Source organism: Lithobates pipiens, unplaced genomic scaffold (assembly GCF_037356315.1).
Source record: "Lithobates pipiens isolate NorthernLeopardFrog02 unplaced genomic scaffold, aLitPip1_a1.2 Scaffold_19, whole genome shotgun sequence".
Lineage (NCBI taxonomy): Eukaryota > Metazoa > Chordata > Amphibia > Anura > Ranidae > Lithobates > Lithobates pipiens.
Genome location: NW_027507764.1, coordinates 24,224,636 through 24,248,738, shown reverse-complemented (window position 1 = coordinate 24,248,738; position 24,103 = coordinate 24,224,636). Strand labels below are relative to the sequence as shown.

At 43.6% G+C, this 24,103-nt stretch overlaps 1 protein-coding gene across 1 annotated transcript; it reads left to right on the top strand.

Annotated features, from left to right (window-relative positions):
- The first annotated feature begins 17,107 nt into the window (after positions 1–17,107).
- On the top strand, positions 17,108–18,871 carry LOC143998162 (E3 ubiquitin/ISG15 ligase TRIM25-like). The gene has a single exon (XM_077493894.1). It carries the CDS (start codon positions 17,108–17,110, stop codon positions 18,836–18,838), a length of 1,731 nt encoding a protein of 576 aa, XP_077350020.1. The 3' UTR covers positions 18,839–18,871.
- The last annotated feature ends 5,232 nt before the right edge of the window (positions 18,872–24,103 follow it).

Sequence of the window (24,103 nt, the reverse complement as noted above, 5' to 3'; positions counted from 1 at the left end):
GGGCTGCCTGTGGAGTTCTCACTGCCTGTGCTGTATAAGACTCCTCTTCAGCGTGTCTGGCCCTCTATCAGCACCACCCGACCCGGAAGCCAAGGGTCAAAGGAACCTCCTTTGGCAGCAATAACTTGAACTAAATGTTTCCTGTATTTGCAGATCAGACGTGCACAACAGTCAGGAGTAATTCTTGACCATTCCTCTTTACTGAACTGTTTCAGTTCAGCAATATTCTTGGGATGTCTGGTGTGAATCGCTTTCTCGAGATCATGCCACAGCATCTCAATCGGGTTGAGGTCAGGACTATGACTGGGCCACTCCCGAAGGTGTATTTTCTTCTGTTTAAGCCATTCTGTTGATTTACTTCTATGCTTTGGGTCGTTGTGCTGTTGCAACACCCATCTTCTGTTGAGCTTCAGCTGGTGGACAGATGGCCTTAAGTTCTCCTGCAAAATTTCTTGATAAACTTGGGAATTTTTCCTTTGATAGCAATCCATCCCCAAACCATGATGCCCCCACCACCATACTTCACAGTTGGGATGAGGTTTTGATGTTGGTGTGCTGTCTTTTTTTTCTCCACACATGTTGTGTTAATTCCAAACAACTCAACTTTGGTTTCATCTGTCCGCAGAATGTTTTGCCAGTACTGCTGTGGAACATCCAGGCACTCTTGTGCAGACTGTACATGTGCAACAATGTTTTTTTTTTTTTTTTGGACAGCTGTGGCTTCCTCTGTGGTATCCTCCCATGAAATCCATTCTTGTTTAGTGTTTTATGTATTGTAGATTCGCTAACAGGGATGTTAGCAAATGCCAGAGACTTTTTTAAGTCTTTAGCTGACACTCTAGGATTCTTCTTCATCTCATTGTGCAGTGTGCGCTGTGCTCTTGCAGTCATCTTTACAGGACGCCCACTCCTAGGGAGAGTAGCAGCAGTGCTGAATTTTCTCCATTTTTATAGACAATTTGTCTTACCGTGGACTGATTAACAGCATGGCTTTTGGAGATACATTTATAACCCTTTCCAGCTTTATTCAATCAACAATTCTTAATCGTAGGTCTTCTGAGAGCTCTTTTGTGTGAGGCATCATTCACATCAGGCAATGCTTCTTGTGGGCAAAAAAAAAAACAGAACTGGTGTGTGTTTTATAGTGCAGGGCAGCTGTAACCAACACCTCCAATCTTATCTCATTGTTTGGACTCAAATTAGCTCTTGGAGATCTTATTAGTCTAGGGGTTCACATACTTTTTCCACTGTACATGTTTACATGGTGTGTTCAATAAAAACATGTTAACGTTTAAGCAGACTGATTGTCTATTGTTGTGACTTAGATGAAGATCAGATCACATTTTATGACTAATTTGTGCAGAAATCCATATCATTCCAAAAGGGTTCACATACTTGTTTTTGCCAATTTATATATAGATAGATAGATATAGATAGATATATATATAGATTCCTTGGTTCACTAACTTCATAAAACAACTCTGGTCGCAAACCAAATAGGGTTCAATGTAAATCCGGTTTATCCGTTATCAAACTTACTTTTGTTTCATATTTCTGTGGCTCAAAAGAAAAAGTACACTATGAAGAGAGAAAACACCAACCTTACTTGAGATGATTTCTGGCGTGGAGGAAGGCTGGCAGGAGGTGGTTATTGTTTGAGGGAGATCTTCCAGGGGTTTCCTCGCTTATTTGTCTCTTAGCCGCAGGCTCAGTTTTGCTGAAAAATCTGTCCAATGTCACTTGTCTTCCTGCGCTGCATAACCCTCTGGAAATGAGACCACGTTCTCATTCTTCAGATTTAAACACATTTATGTTGGGGTGGCACTTCTCAAAAAAAAATAAAAAAATCATGGCACTCATTCCATAATGGATTTTATGGCATCGCTGCCAACATCCTTTCTGTCTTCCTCTCAGTGGAATGCTCCTTGAATGTGCCTGCTGCTGCTCACTGTGGAGTTCAGAATGTTCTTCCATGGCCAGCTCCTCCTTATGTTCCTCAACAAGCTCCTCAAAGCCTGCACCATCGACATCCAGACCCATACTCTTGGCCATGGACATAATCTCCTCCATTACATCCGCATCAGCCCCTTCAAAGTCACGGTCAGTGACAATTTCTTGACGCAGTTTCCTCCAGGCTGAGTTTAAGTCTCGGTGAGTGACCTTTTCCCAGGCTTTGTCAATGAGGTTAATGCAATGGAGAACATTGAAATGTTTCTTCCAGAATTCCTTTGGAGTCAAGGATGGCTCTTCAGTGACATTAAAACACCTAGTGAAAAGCTAATTTCTGTACAGCTTCCTGGAGTTGCAGCTCAATTGCTGATCCATGGGCTGCAAAAGAGGTGTCATGTTGGGAGAAGAAAACTTAACCTTTTATGAAGTCATGCTGTGTCCATATCATTACCCCAGGGCATTGTTCATCAGAATTTTTTTTTTTTTTTTTACGGTGGGTGAAATCACCTCGTGCAGCCATTCCATGAACAATTGCCTTGTGACTCAAGCTTTAGCATAGGCCCTATAAATGACAGGCAGTGTGAGCAGGGAAAAAAAGCTGCCGCTTGTGTTTGTGAACCAAAGCAAATTTTATTTAACTTTTCTGTTCACAAACAACTCATTTCGCAAACAGAAGTACCACTATATGTGTGTGTAATAAATAAATGTAGCACCCTCTCCTTTTGGGTAGGTGCTGAGTGGTGTTTTTTTGACCGTATAAGAGTTAAGAGACCGGTAAATTTAGCCAGGGTCCTACTCTTTACTAGGCCTGGTTGTTTATTTGGGGGTGGGAGTATCAGAGTAGAAGGGGGTGTAGCCACCTACACTTGGGCTCAGGGATACCTCCTCTGCTTGACAGCAGATTTTACTGGAAACCTATGTGAGAGAATTGGCTGATGGTTAATTTCTATGGTCAATGGGAGGTCTCTCATTAAAAAGAGGGGGGGGTCACATGCTCCGGGGGAGTCCAGCAGAGGAGTTCAAGATCCAGAGGTTCAGGACCGGAGGCCCGGAAGTTCAGAGATCCTGGAGCCGGATGCCAGAGTCCAGGGAGCCCGAAGTCTGGCCTTTGGAGGAAGACTGAGCATCCCATGTGGGGATGTACCAGATAGCGTGGAGGAGGAAGTAGAAAACTGGGAATTTACTTTCTGTGATTAGAACGTGGACTGTTGATTGGCAGTGCATCCCAGTAGGATTAGTCCATAACCTAATTGTGTATCCAGGAACCACAGTATCACCACTTTTCCTGGACTGATGGAAGTTTTACAACACAAGGCATGGAAATAGTGTGGCCTGTGACTTCGGGGGTCAACATCCACAGCATTATTCAGAGTAATGCTTATTTGTCCATAATGGAAATGCAACCTGAGATAGGAATTGGAACCAGGAAAGGATCACTAGAGGGGATTTAAAATAACAAATGCTATGGCTACAGATTATTTATTTTGCCTAAAACTGGGGTCGGATGGGGCATCACATACATAAAGCCTTAAAATCCAGAGTTGACTGTTTGGCGTCATGTAATTGCATGGGGGACACATAGCGGAACCATCTGACAAAAGGTAATGAGCAACCACAGAAACTTCCATGGGGGTACGGCTACATATGTTGCGCTGGCATTTTTGCCTACTAATGCAATGTAAGTCTATGAACAGTGTTATTTAGTATTTGGCACCATCTAGTGACCAAAAACAGGAAATGGACTTGAATGAATGATTTTCTTTCTATATCACTAGAAATCTAACAGGAAGTGTGTGTTTACATTTTTACTGTGACCTACCCTGTACTGAACTGCATGCTGGGTCGCTATAAAAGGGCCCGCATGGCCATTTTCTTTCTCTTCTGGACACATGGCCTGCCTGCAAGGGCCTATGGGTGTGTGTCCCACAGCACTGTGGTCTGCTTGGTGAGGAGCAGCAATCTGAAGCCAGAGGAGGACTTCACATGCTGGGGCAGCAGTGTGGTTGGATCGGGAAGGATCCAGAAGCACCCTGACGGAGGTAGCCGAGAGCTCCTGGTGACCTTGTGAAGTGTGGCCAGAGCAAATAGATTGAGACCAGTGGAGCGGAGCCGTTAGATTTCTTGGACCCAGTTTGATGAGAGGGCTGTTGTCCACAGTTTTCTAATGCACTTTGTCCCACGGAGGAGAACCAAAGTAAAGACTGAGTTGCCTATTCATCACAACACTATATTAGCACTGTGTTATTCCAAAGCAATTACAAGTGGATTATTGGATTACAGTTGTTACAAATAGCAGAAGACTTAAGATTAAAGAGACCATTTGTTATTGCAAGGCCTTGCATCCTATTAAAGTAAGGGGAGCTCCCTTGTAGTTGTGTTGTACCATATTTATCATTTGCATTTCTTCACCAGTGTGTGCTGGAAGTAGGAAGGTGCCCAGAGTAAGGCGTAGTGCCGCTGCGCCCCAGTTCCAATTGGAGCCACGTTCTAAGCAGTCATCCAAGACAACTGTACTGTTACATTATTTTCGACAGTGCAAATGTTGTAATTACCATTTTACATTACTCAATACAAGTTCCAGTAAAAAATTTCTGGATAAGTACTTTTGTGGAGAGTAGTATTCCTTTTTCAGCAGCAGGTGAGCCATTGGATTCCCAGGTAATGACAAAGGTATACTGTTATTGCATATTGTGGGGTTATCCTTCACCATTAGTTCCACACCAACATTACACCACAGCTGTGTCAAGGGGAGTGAGCAGAGTCAGTGGGGGTTCACTAGCAGAGTACAGACCCAAACAAAATTCAGCCGCTCCTTCGGGGGTCACAGATAAATATACCCAAAGGAGCTGCTGGTTTTATTCGGGCTTACCGTTACTTTGCCTCTTCATCTTAGGGGAGTCCCGTGGAAAGTAGCCCGAATGATGATAGATCAGACATGTGTTCCTTTTTTTATTTAGGGTAATACCAAAGAAAAACACAGTCCTTCAATAGAGGGTTAGAGGATAAGGAAGCGTTCAGGCACCTAGTGCGGGTTAGAGGTATTCATCCGATCCAGATAACAGCCAGCTCCACAGACTGGATAGGCCCCTCTCGCTTGACCTAGTAGCCGATGAGATGCCAAACAAAGTCTCTGCCACAGACTTGTTAATTGAACTTGGTGGTTTTGAGAGTTTTTAGGAAGAACTACCATACAGTACCAGATTCTTTCAGCCGACCCAGCGATACTGTAAGCATATTGATCCGAGTTGCGTCCTCAAACTGAGTTTCTAGGCTCCTCCAGAGACACCAACCTTGCGCTCGGTCCTCCACTGGAAAATAACTTCCCTGGATCCTCTGGCTTTTCTCCGCAGGCCAGACAGCACAGGACCACTCCTGGATCAGTAGGACCCAAGACATCGCAACAGAGTGTAGGCCCAGCAAAGCCTCAGGCCAGCCGGCCCTGAGGCGTAAGACCATACGACATAGACCCCAGCCCAGGAGGGCCCTGGGGTTGGGATCATGGACCCCAGAAAATGAGCGAAAAAATGGTGTCGGTACCTTAAATACCCTCTCCCAGAATGCACAGCAGGGAAACCACACCCACTGAACCATTTCCGTGCAAGAGGTGGCATTCAACGCATCCAGCATGCTACTCTTCCACACACACACACACACTGATGGTGACAGCAACACCTACTGTCAGGTGGGAATCAGAGTAACCCAGCTGGACTGGTACAGATACCAGAACTTTTACAGAAATTAGTTTGAGCAAAGCTACAGCGTCAGACAATTGAATTTGAAAAAATAGCACCTACTCATCTTATATAATTATAACATTGGGGACCATTAGCTCTGATGGTAGATGCTTTTGTTAGTGATTCATGCCAGTCAGGAATTATATTTTAGGGCATGGTAGCCCATGTTTATTAAAAAGGCAAATAAAAGTCCATAACATAAGGATTTGCCATGCAGGGGTTCTTCTCCAGCAAATAGAAAATGCTAGCCCACCTGGCTCTCTTCAGCAGTACCTCTGCTCCTTATCCTGGTCACACAGACCACAAGATTCCTCAATGTGGATGGCTTCACTTTAGCGCCCACAGCTCCACTCTGGCCTTAGTCATCAGGCCGTTGCATTGCCTTTTGCAGCCTCTCTGGGTGCAGATCAGTCTCCAACTGGGAACCATGAGGTCTTCCCATACCCTCATTATAAGTGCTGTGCTCACCTGAGTTCACACTCTGCTGGTAATCTACAAAGTCTGGACACAGGATTGGCGATCCTGTCCCACCCAAGACACTATGGAATCTCCAAACTACAGAGCCCCCATCCCGGAATACCAAAACCTGGAGAAAGCTGCAAAAGCAGTTTTCTCCAGTCCACATCTATGCTCTGTAGCATTGTACAACGCAAATGTGCATACCCTGTGTCCCCCAAACTGTCAATTTTACCTTTGTTAGGTGCGCCCCTCCTTGATTAGCTCGAGCTGGACTTTAGTGATCACTGGAAAGCCCTCTCAATCGATTGGGTAACTCAGACAATTATACAAGTTGAGGATTATCATGACTACGTTCTTTACTTCCTGGATACCACTTTTATGTGCTTCGAACATTGCATTGTCAGCCAATCAGGATTAGACAAGACATAACCAATCATAAAACATTGACATGAGTGCGTCATACATTAAGCCAAATTTTTAGGGGAATTTTTGATAAAAGGTCCCCAGACACATATGTATAAAAATATATTTCATGACCTTAAAAACTGTCTACAATAATTTCATTTCACCTTTTATGAATATTTCCTACTTCCTATCAAATTCTAACAGCTAGCTCTGACCACAGATGCATCCTATTTCTTGCAGACTTCAGAAGAAACTTGCAAAGCATGGTGTGGGAAGCAGTTTCTAAACTTCAGTTTATATCTGTTCAAGCAGTCTAAATGTAATAAGAGTATAAACTTAAAGGGGGACTCTCCCTACCCTTACAACCTTGACAGCATCTCCTACTGTCACAATATATAAAAATAAATGCAGGCCTCCTGAAAAAGTCCTGTTCAGGATTTACATAATTCTCCTGGCCTGTCCTAAGACCTCTGATCATCCTGTCTATTCCAGGTTTTCCACCTCTCCCTTTCAGTCAATTTAGTCTCACATGGGACCCCCAGTCAATACTCTGCAGTCTGGGGAGAAAACAGGTATGTTCTGTTAGAGCTAAAGGTTGATAAAAACTGGTGTATATCAAGGCTGACAGTCGGTTGGCTTGGTCAGCCTGTTAGGATCACCAATGTGTAGCTAGAGTTGAGATATGGCTAGGTCTTGGTTTTTTTGATAGACCTAAGACAACTAGGTTTAGTTTTGCTGAAGTTTAATTTTTCCTGGGAAGCATTGTACAGCACCTGGAAAAAGCACCAGTAAAGTTGCCGCTGTTTGCCATAACATTATTTAACTGGTATTACAATATACCCGCTCTCATTGAAGATTGTATTGAACCATTCCAGGTTCCTCTGAAAGAAATGGACAGCTTTCACATTTCCAAATAGAATTGCGTCAGTCATCTTGAGGTAATTCCGAAGGTCATCTGGATTATTTCTTGGAGCTCATGTAGTAGGGACATACGTGAAAACGGATCATGGTCACACAACCAATTATTGCACCAGCTTCTCCTCTAAACATTTTTTTTTAATTTTAAACACTTGGCTTCTGGCCGTTATTCCAATGCCAACAATAGCAACATCAGAGAAATCCAACATAAAGTGCAGTTGATATAGAAACAACTCATTGCAGTCGTGAAAAGTCGATCCCGAAAAGACACCTAAACATTCACTGGATGTTGGCTGCATGGGTCATGTATACTATACCACTTCCTTTTATACTACGCCAGCACATAGCTCATGTCTACCTTTGACAAAAAAAAATCAGACCAGATGGTACCATTTTTGACTAACATGATGACACCCACCTGCGTGAAAATCAAAGGATTGGTCGTCCAATTTTCTGATAGTGTGTACCCAGCTTTAAACCTTTTAAATATGTGAAGGTGTAAATAAGGTTCAGGAGGGCAATATTTTCTATATGAAGCGAAGATCAAGAACACGGGGAATAACCTCAAACTAGCCGAGGGAAATTTCAAAACTAATCTTAATAATTATTTTACTGAAAGGGTATTTGATGCTTGGAATAGACTTTCCGCTCAGACAGTTCAACCATAAGTCAACACAAACATGTTTGGCGAAAACCTAGATCTATACAAAAAAAAAAAAAAAAAAAAAAGACCATGGTCCATCAGGTCTGCCTTATTTGTCTGAGATTACTCCTATTTGTTTCTATGGCTGAACATAAATGGTTTGAAATTTTGACAATCAATATTTGCTCATTCCCGCGCAGCAGAAGTCAATATAATAATAATTTGCTTTGTCAAACAGGAATGGTGGGAAACTTTCTTTCAAACGGCGCCTGCAGTCTTTGGTTTGTAACCCTGATCCGTGCATTCTGATAGCACAGGAGTCCTGCTGTCACAATACAATAGCACAGTTGGCCTTCAAAAGACAATTTTTTTTATTTTTTTTTGTGCTAAAGTGAGATCTTTCTTTATTTTCCACAATATTTTCATAATCGTATGTTGGGTTATCTTAACCTTTTCAATGTGAAAGAACTGGTGAGTGTTGTGCATACTAGAACATTAAGTACTAATGTCTTCTATTCACCATCTATTGTAGATTATTTCTGGAGGTGTGTGTGTGTGTGTGTGTATTTATCTCTCTATCATCATGGAAAAGTCCTGTTCAGAACTTGCATATCTCCTGGGCACCTATTGAGACCTCTGTTTCCTCCAGGTTTTTTGCATCTCCCTTTCAAATTTAGTCTCACCTGGGACTCCAAGTCAGTGGTCTGCAGCCTGGGGAGGATACAGATCTTCTCTGTCAGAGATAAAGGTTGGTAAAAATTGTACTATTGAGGCTGACATTCGGTAGACTTGGTCAGCTTGTTAGGACGAGCGATTGGGCTCAGGCGTGTTTGGTTCAAACCCACCAGGAAGCCAGTGCTGCACACAGCCAATCATAAGCAGCGTGTGTAATGTGCAGCTGTCGGTTGGGGAATGCCTCACTGCCTATGGCTAGGGGTATGCAGTGATGGTTTCATGGCTGGTTCAATATGAACGCCTCTGAGCCCATCACTCGTTAGGACTTTTTTTTTTTTTCCCTAACATCCTAGTGGATAAAATGGCGGTTGTTATACTTTTGTCACACCATATTTGCACAGCGCTCTTACAAACAGTTTGTTTGTTTTTTTGGAAAAAAATAATTTGTATTCAAAAAACTATTAATGCAACAGTAAATTTGGCACTTTTTTTTTTATTTTATTTTTTTATATATATTATGAAAGATAATGTTACGCCGAGTAAATTGATACCCAACATGTCATGCATCAAAGTTGAGCCCGCTCATGGAATGGCGACAAACTTATACTCTTTAAAATTCTCCACATGCAACATTTAAAAAATCTACAGGTTGCATGTTTTGAGTTACAGAGGTCTGGGGCTAGAATTATTGCTCACAAAAAGTCAGTGGAGCATAAATATATCCAGGTGAGCTGGGGGGACATGACACCACACAGGACAGTTCTAAAGAATTTATTAAACAAATGCATGACTTGACCAGCCACTAACTGACACTATGATGAGAGACATGCTTCTTACGTTAATGAGCTCACTCAACAGGGACCTAATGGACTGCCCTCAAAATTTCAGACCAATTTTGCTGCTGAACACCGCCTTAAAAACTTATGCAAAACTCAATCGTCTGACCATAAGTAACCTCACAACTGGTAAAAGCAGACCAGGTAGGATTTGTAAAAGGGTGCCAAGCTCCTGATGGTACATGTAGACTCTACAACCTGATACATTTAACAGAAACTTGCGGGACCCCCACTGTAATCCTGATGCTAGATGCCGAAAAGGCATTTGACATGGTGCACTGGGGGTTCCTGAGTGTGACTTTGGAGAAATTTGGCATTAATGGACTAATGTACTCTGCAATTATGGCATTATATACAAAGCCATCATCTATAGCTTATACCTTCCTAATGTATTATCCAGACACATTTCCCTCTACCAATGGTACCTGCCAGGGTAGCCCTCTATCACCTTTGGTTTTCTCTTTAATGATGGAGCCCCTGGCAGAAGCTATTATAACTTGCGACGCAATTTTGGGGATTGACATTGGGGGATACCACCATCAAATTGGGTTATTCGCTGATGACATTGTCTTAACACTGACCAGTCTGTCTGGCTTCCTCACTAGAAAAAGTGCAATCGATCTTGCATGACTTTGGGTTGGCATCCTATTACAAGCTCAATGCAAACAAATCCACTATCCTACCCATAGGGCTGACAAATAGGTTGAAAAAACATCTCCAAGCAACTCTGCCATTTCAATGGGCATCTAATAACATACCTAGGGGTCACACTGACATCTCCATCAGCCTCTACATATGAAGCAAACTTGAATTATCCTGGATGGGAAGGTTACTTTACCTAAGATAATATACCATTTTAGAACTATACCGATAATTATACCAGATCGCTTCTTTACAGAAGTGGACAAACTATTTCAACAATTTTATATGGGGTACGCTTGACCCATATGAAACTAAACTGTAAGGCCTTTCCCTCAGTGAAAACCAATATATTTGCATGGAACAAACTACATACCATAGTACCATAAGATGAAATGGATACATGCACTGATTACCCATTACTAACAGTGGCGGTGTGTACATAGAGGGTGCAGGAGCGCCGTCCCCCCTCTCCTGCACCGCTCTATCACATAGATTCATGCATTGCATTTATCTATCTATATCTATTGTCGCTGCTGCCAACCTCTATTCAGGTGTCCGGCCCCTTACCGGGCATCAGAATTACAGTGGCGGGGGTGTTTTTGGAAGCGCCTGATTAGAGCTGTCAGATCGAATAGGCGTCCTGATTAGAGCCGCATGCTCTAATAGGCTTCCAAATTGGTAAACAGCGGGCGCAATGCTGTGCGTTCGCTGTTTTACACAGTGTTGTGTTAGAGAAGCAACTACATTGGTTGAGAGGCGGGTCAGTGAGGGAAGCAATCAGGTTGCCTGGTCTGTTACCTGTCACCTGATTGGCTGAAATCACATGTGCTGTGATTGGATGCCTGGTAGGCGTCCACTCATTGCAGAAGACAAGAGGAGGAGCGGGCGAGAGAAGACATCGGGGCGGGATGAAATGGAGGACACTGCTCGCCGCCTGCCACTGATGAGCACCAGCTGCCACTGATTACTAATATCCTGTGAATAGTCGGCCATGGATCAAAGAGGGAATAAATTACCTACAAAGAGTTATCTAAACAACCCAGACCTATATCATTCTCTCATGTCCAACCTACATACTTCCATAGGAATAACTCCAAATATATCTGTGGGGGGGGGGAGTGTAATCCTTCTCCAGTGGTGTGTATTGACCTCCAAGTGTCAACTAAGGATAAGGAGCTTAAAAGCAATTTGATAAGTCTAAGGATTCTGTAGGTTACTGAGGTATGGCCAGTTGATGTATCTTTAAGGGGGGAGAGTGGAATGTTAAAGTCGCTTCCCAGGATGATGCATCCATCCGCAAACCATTTTAGTGCGTCGGTAATCTTACGACAGAATGGGATATGATTTTTATTTAGGAAAATACACGTTTGCCAGTGTGATAGGTGAGCCTGCCCAGTCACCTTTTTAAAAAGATGTATCGTCCCTCTGGATCTACGAGTTGGTGTTGGCATTTAAAAGGCGAGTCTTTGTTGATTAAGACAGAGACTCCTTTCGTCTTGGCTAGAGGGTTAGTGGCATGGTAAATTTCTGTAAATAAGTTATCTGTGAATTTAGAAATGTGTTCGCTCTTAAAGTGTCTCTTGAAAAAATACAATGGAAGGGCAAGATCTTTTAAGTTCTTTAAACAATTTATATCTTTTCTCAGGTATGTTCAGACCATTAATGTTGTGGGAGATTAGGGTTGGGGATTTCCCCAGATGTGTGTAAGCCATATATTAGTTTGAGTGGGTAAGCTAGAGAGTTCTAAGCTGTTAGAGTTGATCAGTTGAGTTTTTTTGGTTTGTAGAATGGATTGTCTGTTGTGCTCCAAGGGTGGGGTGTGTTTAGTGAAGGGGTAAGGGGTTTGTGGATTGGGTAATGGGGAGAGAGGGAAGGGTGTAGGGTATGATGTGGAGGTAAGGGGACTAGGGAAAGTTGTTATGGGTGGGTTCGGTTGAGCGATTGCTCAATATCGCACTTATGAGGTGTGGAGCTATCTAGTAACCTTAAAAATAAGGTACTGAGTTGAACTCTGGGAGGTATGTGGGAGGCGCAGTTGTGGAGAAATGTCACATGGTGTGAAATTCACCTTGGGTAAATTTGTCAGTCTGGATTTGGGGTCTGTCTCGCAAAAAACTGGGAGACCCAAGTTTTTGCGTTTGTAACCTGTAATCTTAAACCAGCAATAAAAAAGTGTAATTGTAACTATTATTTAGGTGATCAGTGGCGTTGATCTGTCCTTGAGAGCCTAAAACAGGGCTAATGTCTCTGCTCACTAGGGAAGCCGCTTGTTCATCTCATTAAGTGCATTTGTTTTGTGGTCTTATGAGATGAAGAGGAAAGCCTAGCAAGGGCAGCGTTATTATAAATCATGAACAATAAACCTTATAAACGTTATAACCAAGTTTCAAGACATAGTGGTGGGTTCCCTCTGAGTTAGGGTCAGAACCGGGTATTAGATGTTGGTTCTTGTTCTTTTACTTCTCTCTGCGTTTTTTAAGAGTCATGCATGAGGCAGGGGGTCACTCAGTTCAGGGTGGTTGTTATGGGCCTCTGGTTTGCATAATGGTATGAACCAAATATGGCCATTTCAATTCTTATATAAGGTAGTGAGATGAGTTAGGGCTCTATCTAGTGGGGGCCGGGAAGAAGACGGCTTTGTGTGATAATTGTCTCTTATTGCACGGAGTGTTTCCCTCTGCAAAACATGAGTGGGTTCTAATCATGTATTAAACAGTTTGTCCCTGAGCTGAGGCATAATTTGCTCGTGGCTTCCCACCCGCAGCAAGCGGGGAACAAACCACATCTCATGTACCTTTGGGAGGTGGGGAGGGTCAGGCCGCATAAGAACCGTTATTTGTGTTACTCCCAATCCTCTGTAGATGCCGCCCCATATGTATCGTAGGGTGTATCAGACATCAAAAATAAGAAAATAATGAGAGAAAAACAAATGTAAAGAGCGCAAATTGGTTAGCATAATACCACTATGTCTAGGCAGGATTGGGTCCTTCTTGTGCCATGCTCCTGTAATTGTTCCGATTAGGAATACAGGGTTTATGTTCCCTATGTGGAAGTCTGATTGGTCATTCAGACTAGACCTCATTTAAATAAGTCTATGGTAGGTGGTAGTTAGAAAGTCTTCACGTCCCAGCGATCCATATGTATATCAATCAATTATACCGACAGGGTATAGTTATTTAAATTCCAAGTTCCTTAAGAGGATGCAGTAAACGGAAGCTCCTAATTTATCTGAAGTCACTTACAGAGTTAAATTGCAATAGTCATATGAAAAATACTTTGCTTTACGGCCTCAATCTACTCGAATGTAACCACTTAACAACTGGGCACTTAAACCCCCTTCCTAACCAGACCAATAACACTGTACCCATATTACATTTTTGTCCTTTTTTTTTTTTTTTTTTTTTTTTTTTTTAAATGTATTTATTTATTTTTCATACAAATAGAGCTTTCTTTTGGTGGTATTTAATCCCCATTGTTTGTTTTTATTTGGACGCCCTCCCAGAATAAGCCGATTGTGCTGTAGTCTTTTGGCTATGGCCCGCTGGGCAAGGGGTTAAATACCACTGGGACACTTGGATTGTGAGCTACCGTTCTGACATCTAATGGCATGTTCTAAGACTTGTATTAATTTGTAAGGTACATATTTACCATTATTTCTTCTTGATTTTCTCTGGTATGTTCTGAGTTGTCATTAAAAAAAAAAAAATAATTTGATTACACAGTTCAAAATAATCATATAGTCAAGAGTAAAACACTATAAAAGGTACGGCCCTGTACTCCAAGGCACAGTTAGCTCCCATTTAAGGGGTGCCAGGAGTGCAAAAGCAGCACCAACATTGAAAATGGGCATAAGGCTCAAGAAGTTACTTGACTAATAGGATGCAGGATTTCCATGTGTTATTTACCTACATGTATGTACTAATGTATCTTCTAATGACTATCCAGATGTCTATTATGTCTATGTTGTATAAATATTTGTGTAGCGCTGATTTAATTGGGCTTACTGTTACCTTCTTGACCTTGTGTGTGTCTAGGTGTTTCCCGAGGTAGATGGCCCAAGAACTGTCGAGACTGACGCCAGATCCACTTATGGAATTTTTATTTGAGAAAAAAGGACAAACTAACACAGTCTCTCAAATTAGGGTTAGAGGGTTTAGGTAGTAATGTCCAGGTACTCTTAGTACTAAGTCAAATAGGAAAAAAGTCTCTCACACTAGGAAATCCAGAGAATAGCCATTCACAGCTGGATCCTCACCCATATCGGATAGTCTAGCAGCCAACAGGGTGTTTAAATCAAACTAAGTCTCTGCCACAGACTTGTTGTAGAAAATTTGAATAGAACTGAAAGATGTAGACAACTCGGAGAACCCTCATATTGTACCAGTGTCTTGCAGCCGGTCCGGCAATGCCACAATAGACCAGATTCGCTTGGGGTCTTTCAACTTAGCCTCCAGGCTCCCTCTGAGAAGCCAACCTTTGCATGGCCTTCTCCCAAAGAGTCCTCCCCTGGATGCTTCCACAGTTGCGGGGCTTCTCCACCAACAGAGATGGCACCAGACCACCTCTGAATCTTTCTTTCAGTTTCTTTGCCTCAGGCCAGACAGCCCCCAGACTTGGAGTTGGGTGAATCCACACCCCAGGCCATGAGAGCCTTGGAGGCTGGTCAGGAGGACCAGGACCAAACAGTCAGAAAGCACTTCTGGACTGGCACCCCGAAGCACGTGATGTCAGCACCTTTAAGTACCCTCTCCCAGAATGCACAGCAAGAGTGACACTCCCACTGGGCTGGTTCTGAGAGAGAATAAACTCTTAATGCACCTAACTAGACTGCATTCTAAAGCCCGCTAGGAAGGACAGCACCACTCATGGTCAGGCAGAACACCAAGCTGTTCAGCCAGACTTGTACTGAGGTCAAAATTTAGAGTGATTAAACCCAAAACCAAACACTGGTTCCACGAAAGTTAAATGACAAAACGCACAGCGCATGCTCTTCAGGAGCTGGCACTATATTTGTTTTACTGTTAAAAATTCAATAAAAACAATTGCAAATAAAATGTGCACACTCCCATTGAATGAAGATCTTACTGATCAATTCCAGTTTCCTGAAGGGAGTGGACAGCTGTCATCAAATAGAATTGTAATTGCCCTTCAGCTTTAAAACTGATCTCCACCTCTGTCGCTTTGACTAGTTCATTTGGGTCAAGCTGTCGGGTCTATATTAGTTTGCACCCACTGTGTGTGCTGTATGAAGTGTTAGCTGTATACAGCGCTGTGATCCAGCAGTGGGACAGGAACTGCCCTTCCCATTCTGGAACAAAATTGAATTGTGTTTTGAACTAATGAGTAATCTTTCTGACCTGAGGAGTAATCCTTAGACTGGAGAGATCTCTAAACTAAGGAGAGATCTCTGACCTGAGGAGTAATCCTTAGACTGGAGAGATCTCTGACCTGAGGAGTAATCCATAGACTGGGGAGATCTCTGACCTGAGGAGTAATCCATAGACTGGGGAGATCTCTGACCTGAGGAGTAATCCATAGACTGGGGAGATCTCTGACCTGAGGAGTAATCCATTGACTGGGGAGATCTCTGACCTGAGGAGTAATCCATTGACTGGGGAGATCTCTGACCTGAGGAGTAATCCATAGACTGGGGAGATCTCTGACCTGAGGAGTAATCCATAGACTGGGGAGATCTCTGACCTGAGGAGTAATCCATAGATTGGAGAGATCTCTGACCTGAGGAGTAATCCATAGACTGGAGAGATCTCTAGGTGAAAGAAGGAAAGGTGGATTCCAACCAGCAGTGCCGGACTCAGAATGATACATAAGTGGTGGGGGATTTGAGCCCTACACAGGGCACACTCTACAGCAGGGATCTTCAAACTACAACCTTCCAGCTGTTGCAGAACTACGCATCCCATGAGGCATTGTAAAACTCTGACATTCAGACGTGACTAGGCATGATGGGAATTGTAGTTTCTGAACAACTGGAGTGACATAGTTTGAAGACCCCTGCTCTACAGGGTTGTATTCCATAAAATCTCTACACAGTGTTCTATGTAGGATGAGTTTGGTATGTACTATACTGTCTGGACTGGGGATGAGGGGTTTATCCGAATGTAAAATAAGGGGTAGAATGCTACTTTTTTATCTGCTTGATTATCCTGAAGTGTTTGTGTGTAACTCTACTGAGTATCATCTTGAAGTGAATTTTCAAAATCGGGGGGGGGGGGGGGACAGGAATCTTTTTCCCGTAAAGGGTCTTCTATTTTAGTATACAGGATGCTAGCACTTTTGATTTGATCATTTCAGGTGAGGTGGATTAAGCCCATGATGTTGTTGTTGTATTTGTAGACTAAATGGTTCCACCGTTTTAGTGTCCTTTATTTTCCCCAAATAGGGAGATTGTCAGGAATCCTCCCATGTATCATTTTGTTTTTGCTTATAAGGATCCCTATGACTACTAGATATGAACTTTACATACTGTGTATGCTTGGGCACAGGGAATCCCTCCACCATCTATGATTGGTCGTCTGTTTTGACATCTACCTAGCAGGATAGCTTGGACAGGTGATGGAGTACATTGATCAGTGCAGAAACTATTTGGCTGCAGGTTTTTAGCAAATAAAATTTTCTAAAGTTCACATTTGCAAAATTGATTGATTTCTCTCAAGGCAGAACGATAGATGGATCAAAATTCAGCCATTCCAATGATGAAATGTTGATCCATCTATGGCCACCTTCAGTCTCAGCCTTACCCTGTGTTGGAATGTATAGAACTGGTCACATTTGGTTACTGCATGTCAGAGACTTTTACACTCCTTTTCTCTCTTCTGTTGTCAGGAATGGCATCTGCTGATCTGAGGAAGGAGCTGGAATGTTCCGTCTGTCTGAACATTTATGCAGATCCTGTAAACCTGAAATGTGGGCACAACTTCTGCCGGGACTGTATTGGTCATGTGTTGGATACACAAGAGAAGTCTGGAGGGTATTCCTGTCCTGAATGCAGAAAAGAGTTCCAGGATCGCCCTGCACTGCGGAGGAACATAACACTGTGTAACATAGCGGAGAATTTCCTGTCTGCTCACCCAGATCAGGAGGAGTCCGGGTTCTTCTGTACTTATTGTATTCACACTCCCGTACCTGCTGTGATATCATGTCTGCTATGTGAAGCATCTCTGTGTGACAATCACCTGAGACTCCACAATAAGTCACCAGAACACGTCTTATGTGACCCCACCACTTCCCTGGAGAACAGGAAATGCTCCGTCCATAAGAAGATCCTGGAATATTTCTGCACTGAGGACTCCACCTGTATCTGTGTGTCCTGCAGGCTGGATGGAGAACATCAGGGACACCAGGTGGAGACTCTGGATGAGGCCTCTGAGATAAGGAAGAAAAAAATGAAAAACATTCTGCAGACACTGGTGACAGAGAGAGGGGAGACGGAGAAGAGAGTTCAAACTCTGCAGGAACGCAGGAGGAAAGTACAAGGAAAAGCAGATGATGAAACGGAGAGAGTCACTGCCTTGTTCAGAGATCTTAGGAGACGTCTGGAAGACCTGGAGAAGAGAGTCCTGAGTGAGATCTCTGGGCAGGCAGAGCGGGTCTCTCTATCACTGACAAATATGATCCAGGGTCTGGAAATAAAGGAGGAGGAGTTGTCCAGGAAGATGGGTGACATTGAGAAGTTGTGTAACATGATGGATCCACTGACTGTCCTACAGGAATCGGACACAGGTGACTTGTGTGATACTGAGGATGGAGATGAGGACAGAGAGAGACATGATAAACTCCTCCATGATGGAGGTGATCTGGATGTGGTGGGGATCTCGCATACATTACACACAGGTATAACTGATATCATGTCTGGAGTAAATGTACAGAAATGTACAAGAACACGTGTCTATCCACATTCTACTACAGAGGGTAAAGTTTGCATCAAAACTGAACCATCCATGAGATGTCCCAAACCCTCCCCCACCATACAAAGCTCACACTGCCAGGCTGGAGGACCAAATATTGGGGCTGCACATCAGACATCGGGGGTGTCAATAGTTGTAGACATATTACTCGATGCAAGCACAGCTGGTAAGGGTTTACATATATCAGATGACAGGAAAACTGCTTCCTCATCATACTCTCCAAATTGCCGCATAGACCCAGAAAGATTTCAGTGTAATCAGGTGATAAGCAATCAGGGTTTCTCCTCAGGACGACATTACTGGGAAGTGGATGTTGGTGGGGCAGATCTGTGGAGAGTTGGGATGTGTTACCACAATATATACAGGAGAGGAAAACGGTCTATGATTGGGGATAATAAGATGTCCTGGGGTCTGAGGAGGGGGAATAACCAGTACTCGGTGGTACATGACGGTAATAGGATCCAATTACTCGGTAACATCTCCAGTAACCGAGTCAGGATAGATCTGAATTATGAGGCCGGGCAGATCTCCTTTTATGATTTGTGTGACCCGATCCGACACCTCCACACCTTCACCACCACCTTCACTGGGCCCCTCCATGCTGGGTTATATGTAGGGAAAGGTTGTATAAAAATATCTGGAGGGAATTGAATATGAGAGATCTGCCCAGAGAATGGTGACATCGCAAGGTAGAGAGATTGGTGAAATATTCAGCCAAAAGGAGGAAACGGTGAACAAGAACCAGCATGGCTGATTTAGTTATAAAGCTGCAGGCTCTGGGACCATCATCCTTCATCCTAAACCTCACTTCTCTACCGAGTGTGTCACTGACCAGGAACATGCATGCAGGAGGTCAGATTATTCAGGCTTCACTGGCTGCATTCTTGTCCAAGTCAATGAAACAGAAGGTAGTGTAATGAATACTGGGATGACGGTCCTGGAGCTTCCACCTTCCACCATCTATAGCCAAAAACATTTTTCAATGTATTCTGGAAGGATTAGAACTGTCAGCTTTATACTGCTATCTGGACTTCCGTAGAGAGGTTCCTCCTCACGTCCTGCCATGCTGATAAGGTTTTACCAGACAGGAAGTTAGAGGAAGTCTTCCATAGCAACTCAGATGGAAATAAAATGCTTTTCCTTATAGAGTAGGGGGAGGATAAGAACCCCTGTGTGGTTTTTAGTTCTGTCCCAACTGCAATTTTTCCTTCATATCCTGTCCTGGTAAAATGTCAACAGGAAGTAAAGGGAAATCTCTCTATTGGGGCCCTTGGTGATAAAATCCTGATAGGTGTTTCAAACCTTCACCACTCTTTTGACACTCACTTTAATAGCCATAATGACAAATGCTAAATTTTTATCCTCACCGGTTCTTTTATGTTACAAAATCCATGTATATGATTGCTTCTCCCCGTCACTGTGATTGGCTGTCATACAGTAGTTGTTCCTTTTTTAATACAGACGCTGCTAGTCTTGTTCCTATTGGTTATGATGCACAGGGGGTGGGACACTATTAATGTGTTTTCCGTTGACATTTTATTATGGAAAAGATTTATTCTGGCCATGGTGTGTGTGCACGGGTGACGGGGGTGTATACAGTCTCAGGAAGAGGAAATCCTCAGCTCTGTATATGGGAATATTGATCAATGATTGCATAGAAATGTACTGATGGAACATATTGGACTATTACTAGAATCACCATTAACCCCTTCAGGCCCAGCACTTCTATGATCCTTATAGAGAAAAGCATTTTCCATATTTCCCCTCTGGTCATTTTGTAAATCATAAAATAACTTTTTTCTTTATCAAATATTTATCATACATCACTAAGTGCTTATATGCTAATACTAGGTTCTCCATATTATAAGCCATCTTGGTAGAATTAATTTCTCAGATGTTACAATAAATTGTTCTCCGGATCCTTGGAATATCTTGTTGTGGAATATAGAGACAGTTGGTCTCCTTGTCCTACAATGAGTTATTTCGGAGTCTGGAGGTCATTCAATGACCCTTGTAACTAATGATGTGCTCCTTGTGCAAATTCTTGAATGATTTAATATGTAAAATGTACATCTGCATGACGACTGTCCAGAATAGGAGTTTAAGTTCTCCCTTTTGCTCAAGATGTGAGATTTTGTTACACCATCCATGACTAAGAATTTCTTTAGTCATCAACCTCTCTACTTTCCAATCTTTACCTATTTACTTTTGTAAACTTTCTTCCAAATAAACTTCCAAAACCTTCACCATGTGTAGAGGGTGTTGCTTTCCTGATCAATAGTAATAGTGATGAGCTCAGTGTTCAGTCCAAATGTAATTTCAGACCAAATACTGGGTGTTGGGAGGGGCATCTCTGGGGCATTTGGAATGGACAAATGCAAACGCTTCTGGCTATCAATGGTTGCTAAGGAAGCAGTGAGTTCTTTCACCTGCCACATCCCCAAATTTTACATGCTTATTCCATAAAAGTAAAGGAAGTCAAATACAAAAAATATTGATTAGCGCAAAAACTAAACCTTTTCCCCCACATTTCATCTCTTAACCACTTGCCTACTGGGCACTTAAACCACCCTCCTGCCCAGACCAATTTTCAGCTTTCAATGCTCTCACAATTTGACAATTACTCAGTCATGTAACACTGTACCCAAATGAATTTGTTGTCCTTTTTTCATACAAATAGTGCTTTCATTTGGTGGTATTTGATCACCCCTGGGTTTTTTTTTTTTTTTAGTTTTTTGCGCTATAAATGAAAAAAACCCAAACAATTTGGGGAAAAAAAACACACTTGTTTCTGTGATAATTTTGCAAATTATTATTTTTTTTGTTCATGAATTTTGGCCACAATTTATACTGCAACATATATCGTTGGTACAAAACCCAAATTAGTGAATATTATTTGGTCTTTGTGAAAGTTAGAGAGTCCACAAGCTGTGGTGCAAATCATAAAAAAATTTATCACATCTGATGTACTGGTGTACTATCTCATTTCTTGCGACCTGAACAAGCCAGGAAAGTACCAATACCCCCCCCCCCCCATGACCCTTTTTGGAAAGTAGACATTCCAAGGTATTTAGTAAGAGGCATGGTGAGCTTTTTGGGGGTTTTTTTTTTTTTTTCCCCACAATTCTTTGCAATATGAAGATTTTGTTTTTTTTCCACAAAATTGTCATTGTAAAAGGTTATTTCTCTCACATGACATGTGTATATACCACAAATGTTCCAAAATACATTCTGCTTGGGTTCAGAAGACTTTTCATGCCACGTATTCCTCATATGCCAGGGGGGTCTCCATTCTGATAAACAAATCCTTTATGTGTACAGTGGAAGCTGTTCACACGGACCCTCATGGCAAATTTGTAATTGTGGTACTCACGGCCTGGCAACAAAGGTATATTTTGGTAGGGGTGTATATTCCGCCACCTTTTAGACCGGAAGTGTTGTACACTATTTTGGAGAGGATTACCCCGTATTGTCCAGCTAAATTACTAATCCTGGGAGACTTTAATAACACCCTCTCCCCTGATCTTGATAGGCCCACTCCATCGCAATCCTCTAGGGGAGACCTGATGGGGTGGACAGACGCGGCGGGGGTTACGGAGGTGTGGAGATGGCTGCACCCACGTACTAAGGCTTACTCGTGCCTCTCTACGTCCTACAAAACATCCTCTAGAATAGATTATGCGTTCGCAAATCAACATATGTTATCGGACGTGGTAGAGGCGACATACCTGCCTAGTGGGCTGTCTGATCATTCCCCCCTCAAAATTACTATGCGGGCGACGGAGTGTCGCAACAGATCCCTATGGCGCCTTGGGATGCAGTGGATCTCCCATGAAGAGATAGCGGGGCGAATCCCACATGCACTGCGAGAATACTGGGAACTTAATGCGGGGTCATCCTCTCCTCCCACAGTTTGGGATGCCTTTAAGGCATACACTAGAGGGCAATATATGTCAGAAATTAAGGCGGTCAAGGTAACTCAACAGGTCACAAAAACCCAGTTGGAGGGAGAGATTGAGGAGGCAGCTGCTGACTATGGGTCTGACCCCTCGGTCTCCAATTTCGATCGGCTTCATTCCACAAAACGGTGTCTCCACCTCCACCTCTCTGAGATTACCCGGTTGGAGGTTTTTCACTCAAAACAAAAGTTTTTTGAGCAGGGTGATAGGAATGGTAGGCTACTGGCAATGATGTCTCACCATGATACCCCTATGACCCTGATTCCCGAATTGGTTTCTCCTACCGGGGACTCTATTACATCCCGGGAGGGCATCCTAAGGGAGTTTCGGGCCTTCTATCAGACATTATACACTTCCACGCTCCCTCCTGTTGTGGATCCGGGCGGGATGGCGCCTCCCCTGGACCCCCTGGCCTTGGGGTGGCTCTCAGATGAGGAGAGGTCCCATGCTGTTATTAACTCGCTCGCAGCTGGGAGGGCCCCGGGCCCGGACGGTCTGCCCGTCGAGTTCTACCGATCCCACGTGGATCTTCTGGCCCCTCTACTGGCTGACCTGTATACCCAGTGTCTGGAGGGGGGAGCGCTCCCACCCTCCATGGCAGATGCCCATGTCATTCTAATTCTCAAGCCCAATAAAGATCCCAAACAATGCGCCTCCTATAGACCCATTGCTCTTCTTAACACTGACTTTAAAATTTTATCTAAATTAATCACGGTTAGACTTAACCCCCTTCTGCCCTCCGTTATAGACCCTGACCAGACGGGGTTCATGGCCCAGAAATCGACGGACATCAGCCTCCGCAGACTTTTCACCAATCTCCATGCCAAACATGATAATGTGGGCACTAGAACGGTTGCCTCCTTTGATATCGAGAAGGCATTCGATTCGATCGAGTGGCATTATCTCTGGGAAGTTCTGCGGAGGATGGGGTTTCCGTTGGTTTTTATTGGGTGGCTACAGACTATGTACAGATCCCCAAAGGCAGCCATTCGGCTGGCGGGGGATGTTTCTGCTCCCTTCCCGTTGTCCAGGGGTACCAGGCAGGGCTGCCCTCTCTCTCCAGCACTTTTCGCCATTGCTATGGAACCGGTGGCGGAAGCATTGCGGGTCTCGCCCCATATAAAAGGACTGAAAATGGCTTGGCTGGAGGAGAGGGTGGCACTGTATGCTGACGACCTCCTGCTTTTTCTGAATGACGCGGACCCTTCTCTTAGAGGAGCGCTGCGAGTACTGACTGACTTTTCTAGGATAACTGGACTGCGGGTGAACTGGACGAAGTCCCAGTTACTTGCTATTGACCCTGAGGCAAAACGACTAGCCCCGCCAAATATCCAACTGCAATGGGTAGATGACATGGTGTACCTGGGAGTGAGGGTCTCGAGAGACGTATCCAGCTTTATCCCCCATCAATCTAGATCCGGTGGTTCAAAATGTCAAGGCCAGGTTGAAAGCCTGGGAAAACCTTCCCCTATCCCTCTTAGGCCGCATTAACCTAATCAAAATGAAGATAATCCCTAAATTTACCTATCTATTCTGTAACTCCCCACAATGGATTCCTTCCTCATTTTTTACGAAATTGAATCGTTTGTTCTCTTCCTTCCTCTGGGGCTCCGGCCCCCATAGGTTTAAACTATCCACGCTGATGCGTCCGGTGCTGCGGGGGGGGGGTTGGCGTTTCCTGACTGCCAGAAATATTTTCTGGCAGCACAGTTGGTCACGGTAGTCTGGTGGATGACACCAGACATGTCCAACCCTGCGGTGGTTCTGGAGGCTGCGGTGGTCCGATCCGTGGAGGCCCTGACACACTTACCCCTGCGGGGTCCCAGAGCCCCCTATGACCTGACACCCTCTATGCACACAACTCTAAGGGCCTGGCGGGCGGGACTGGGACTGGAGGGGTTTCTGGGGACTGCAATCTCCCCACACACCCCCCTATGGAATAATCCTACCTTACCTC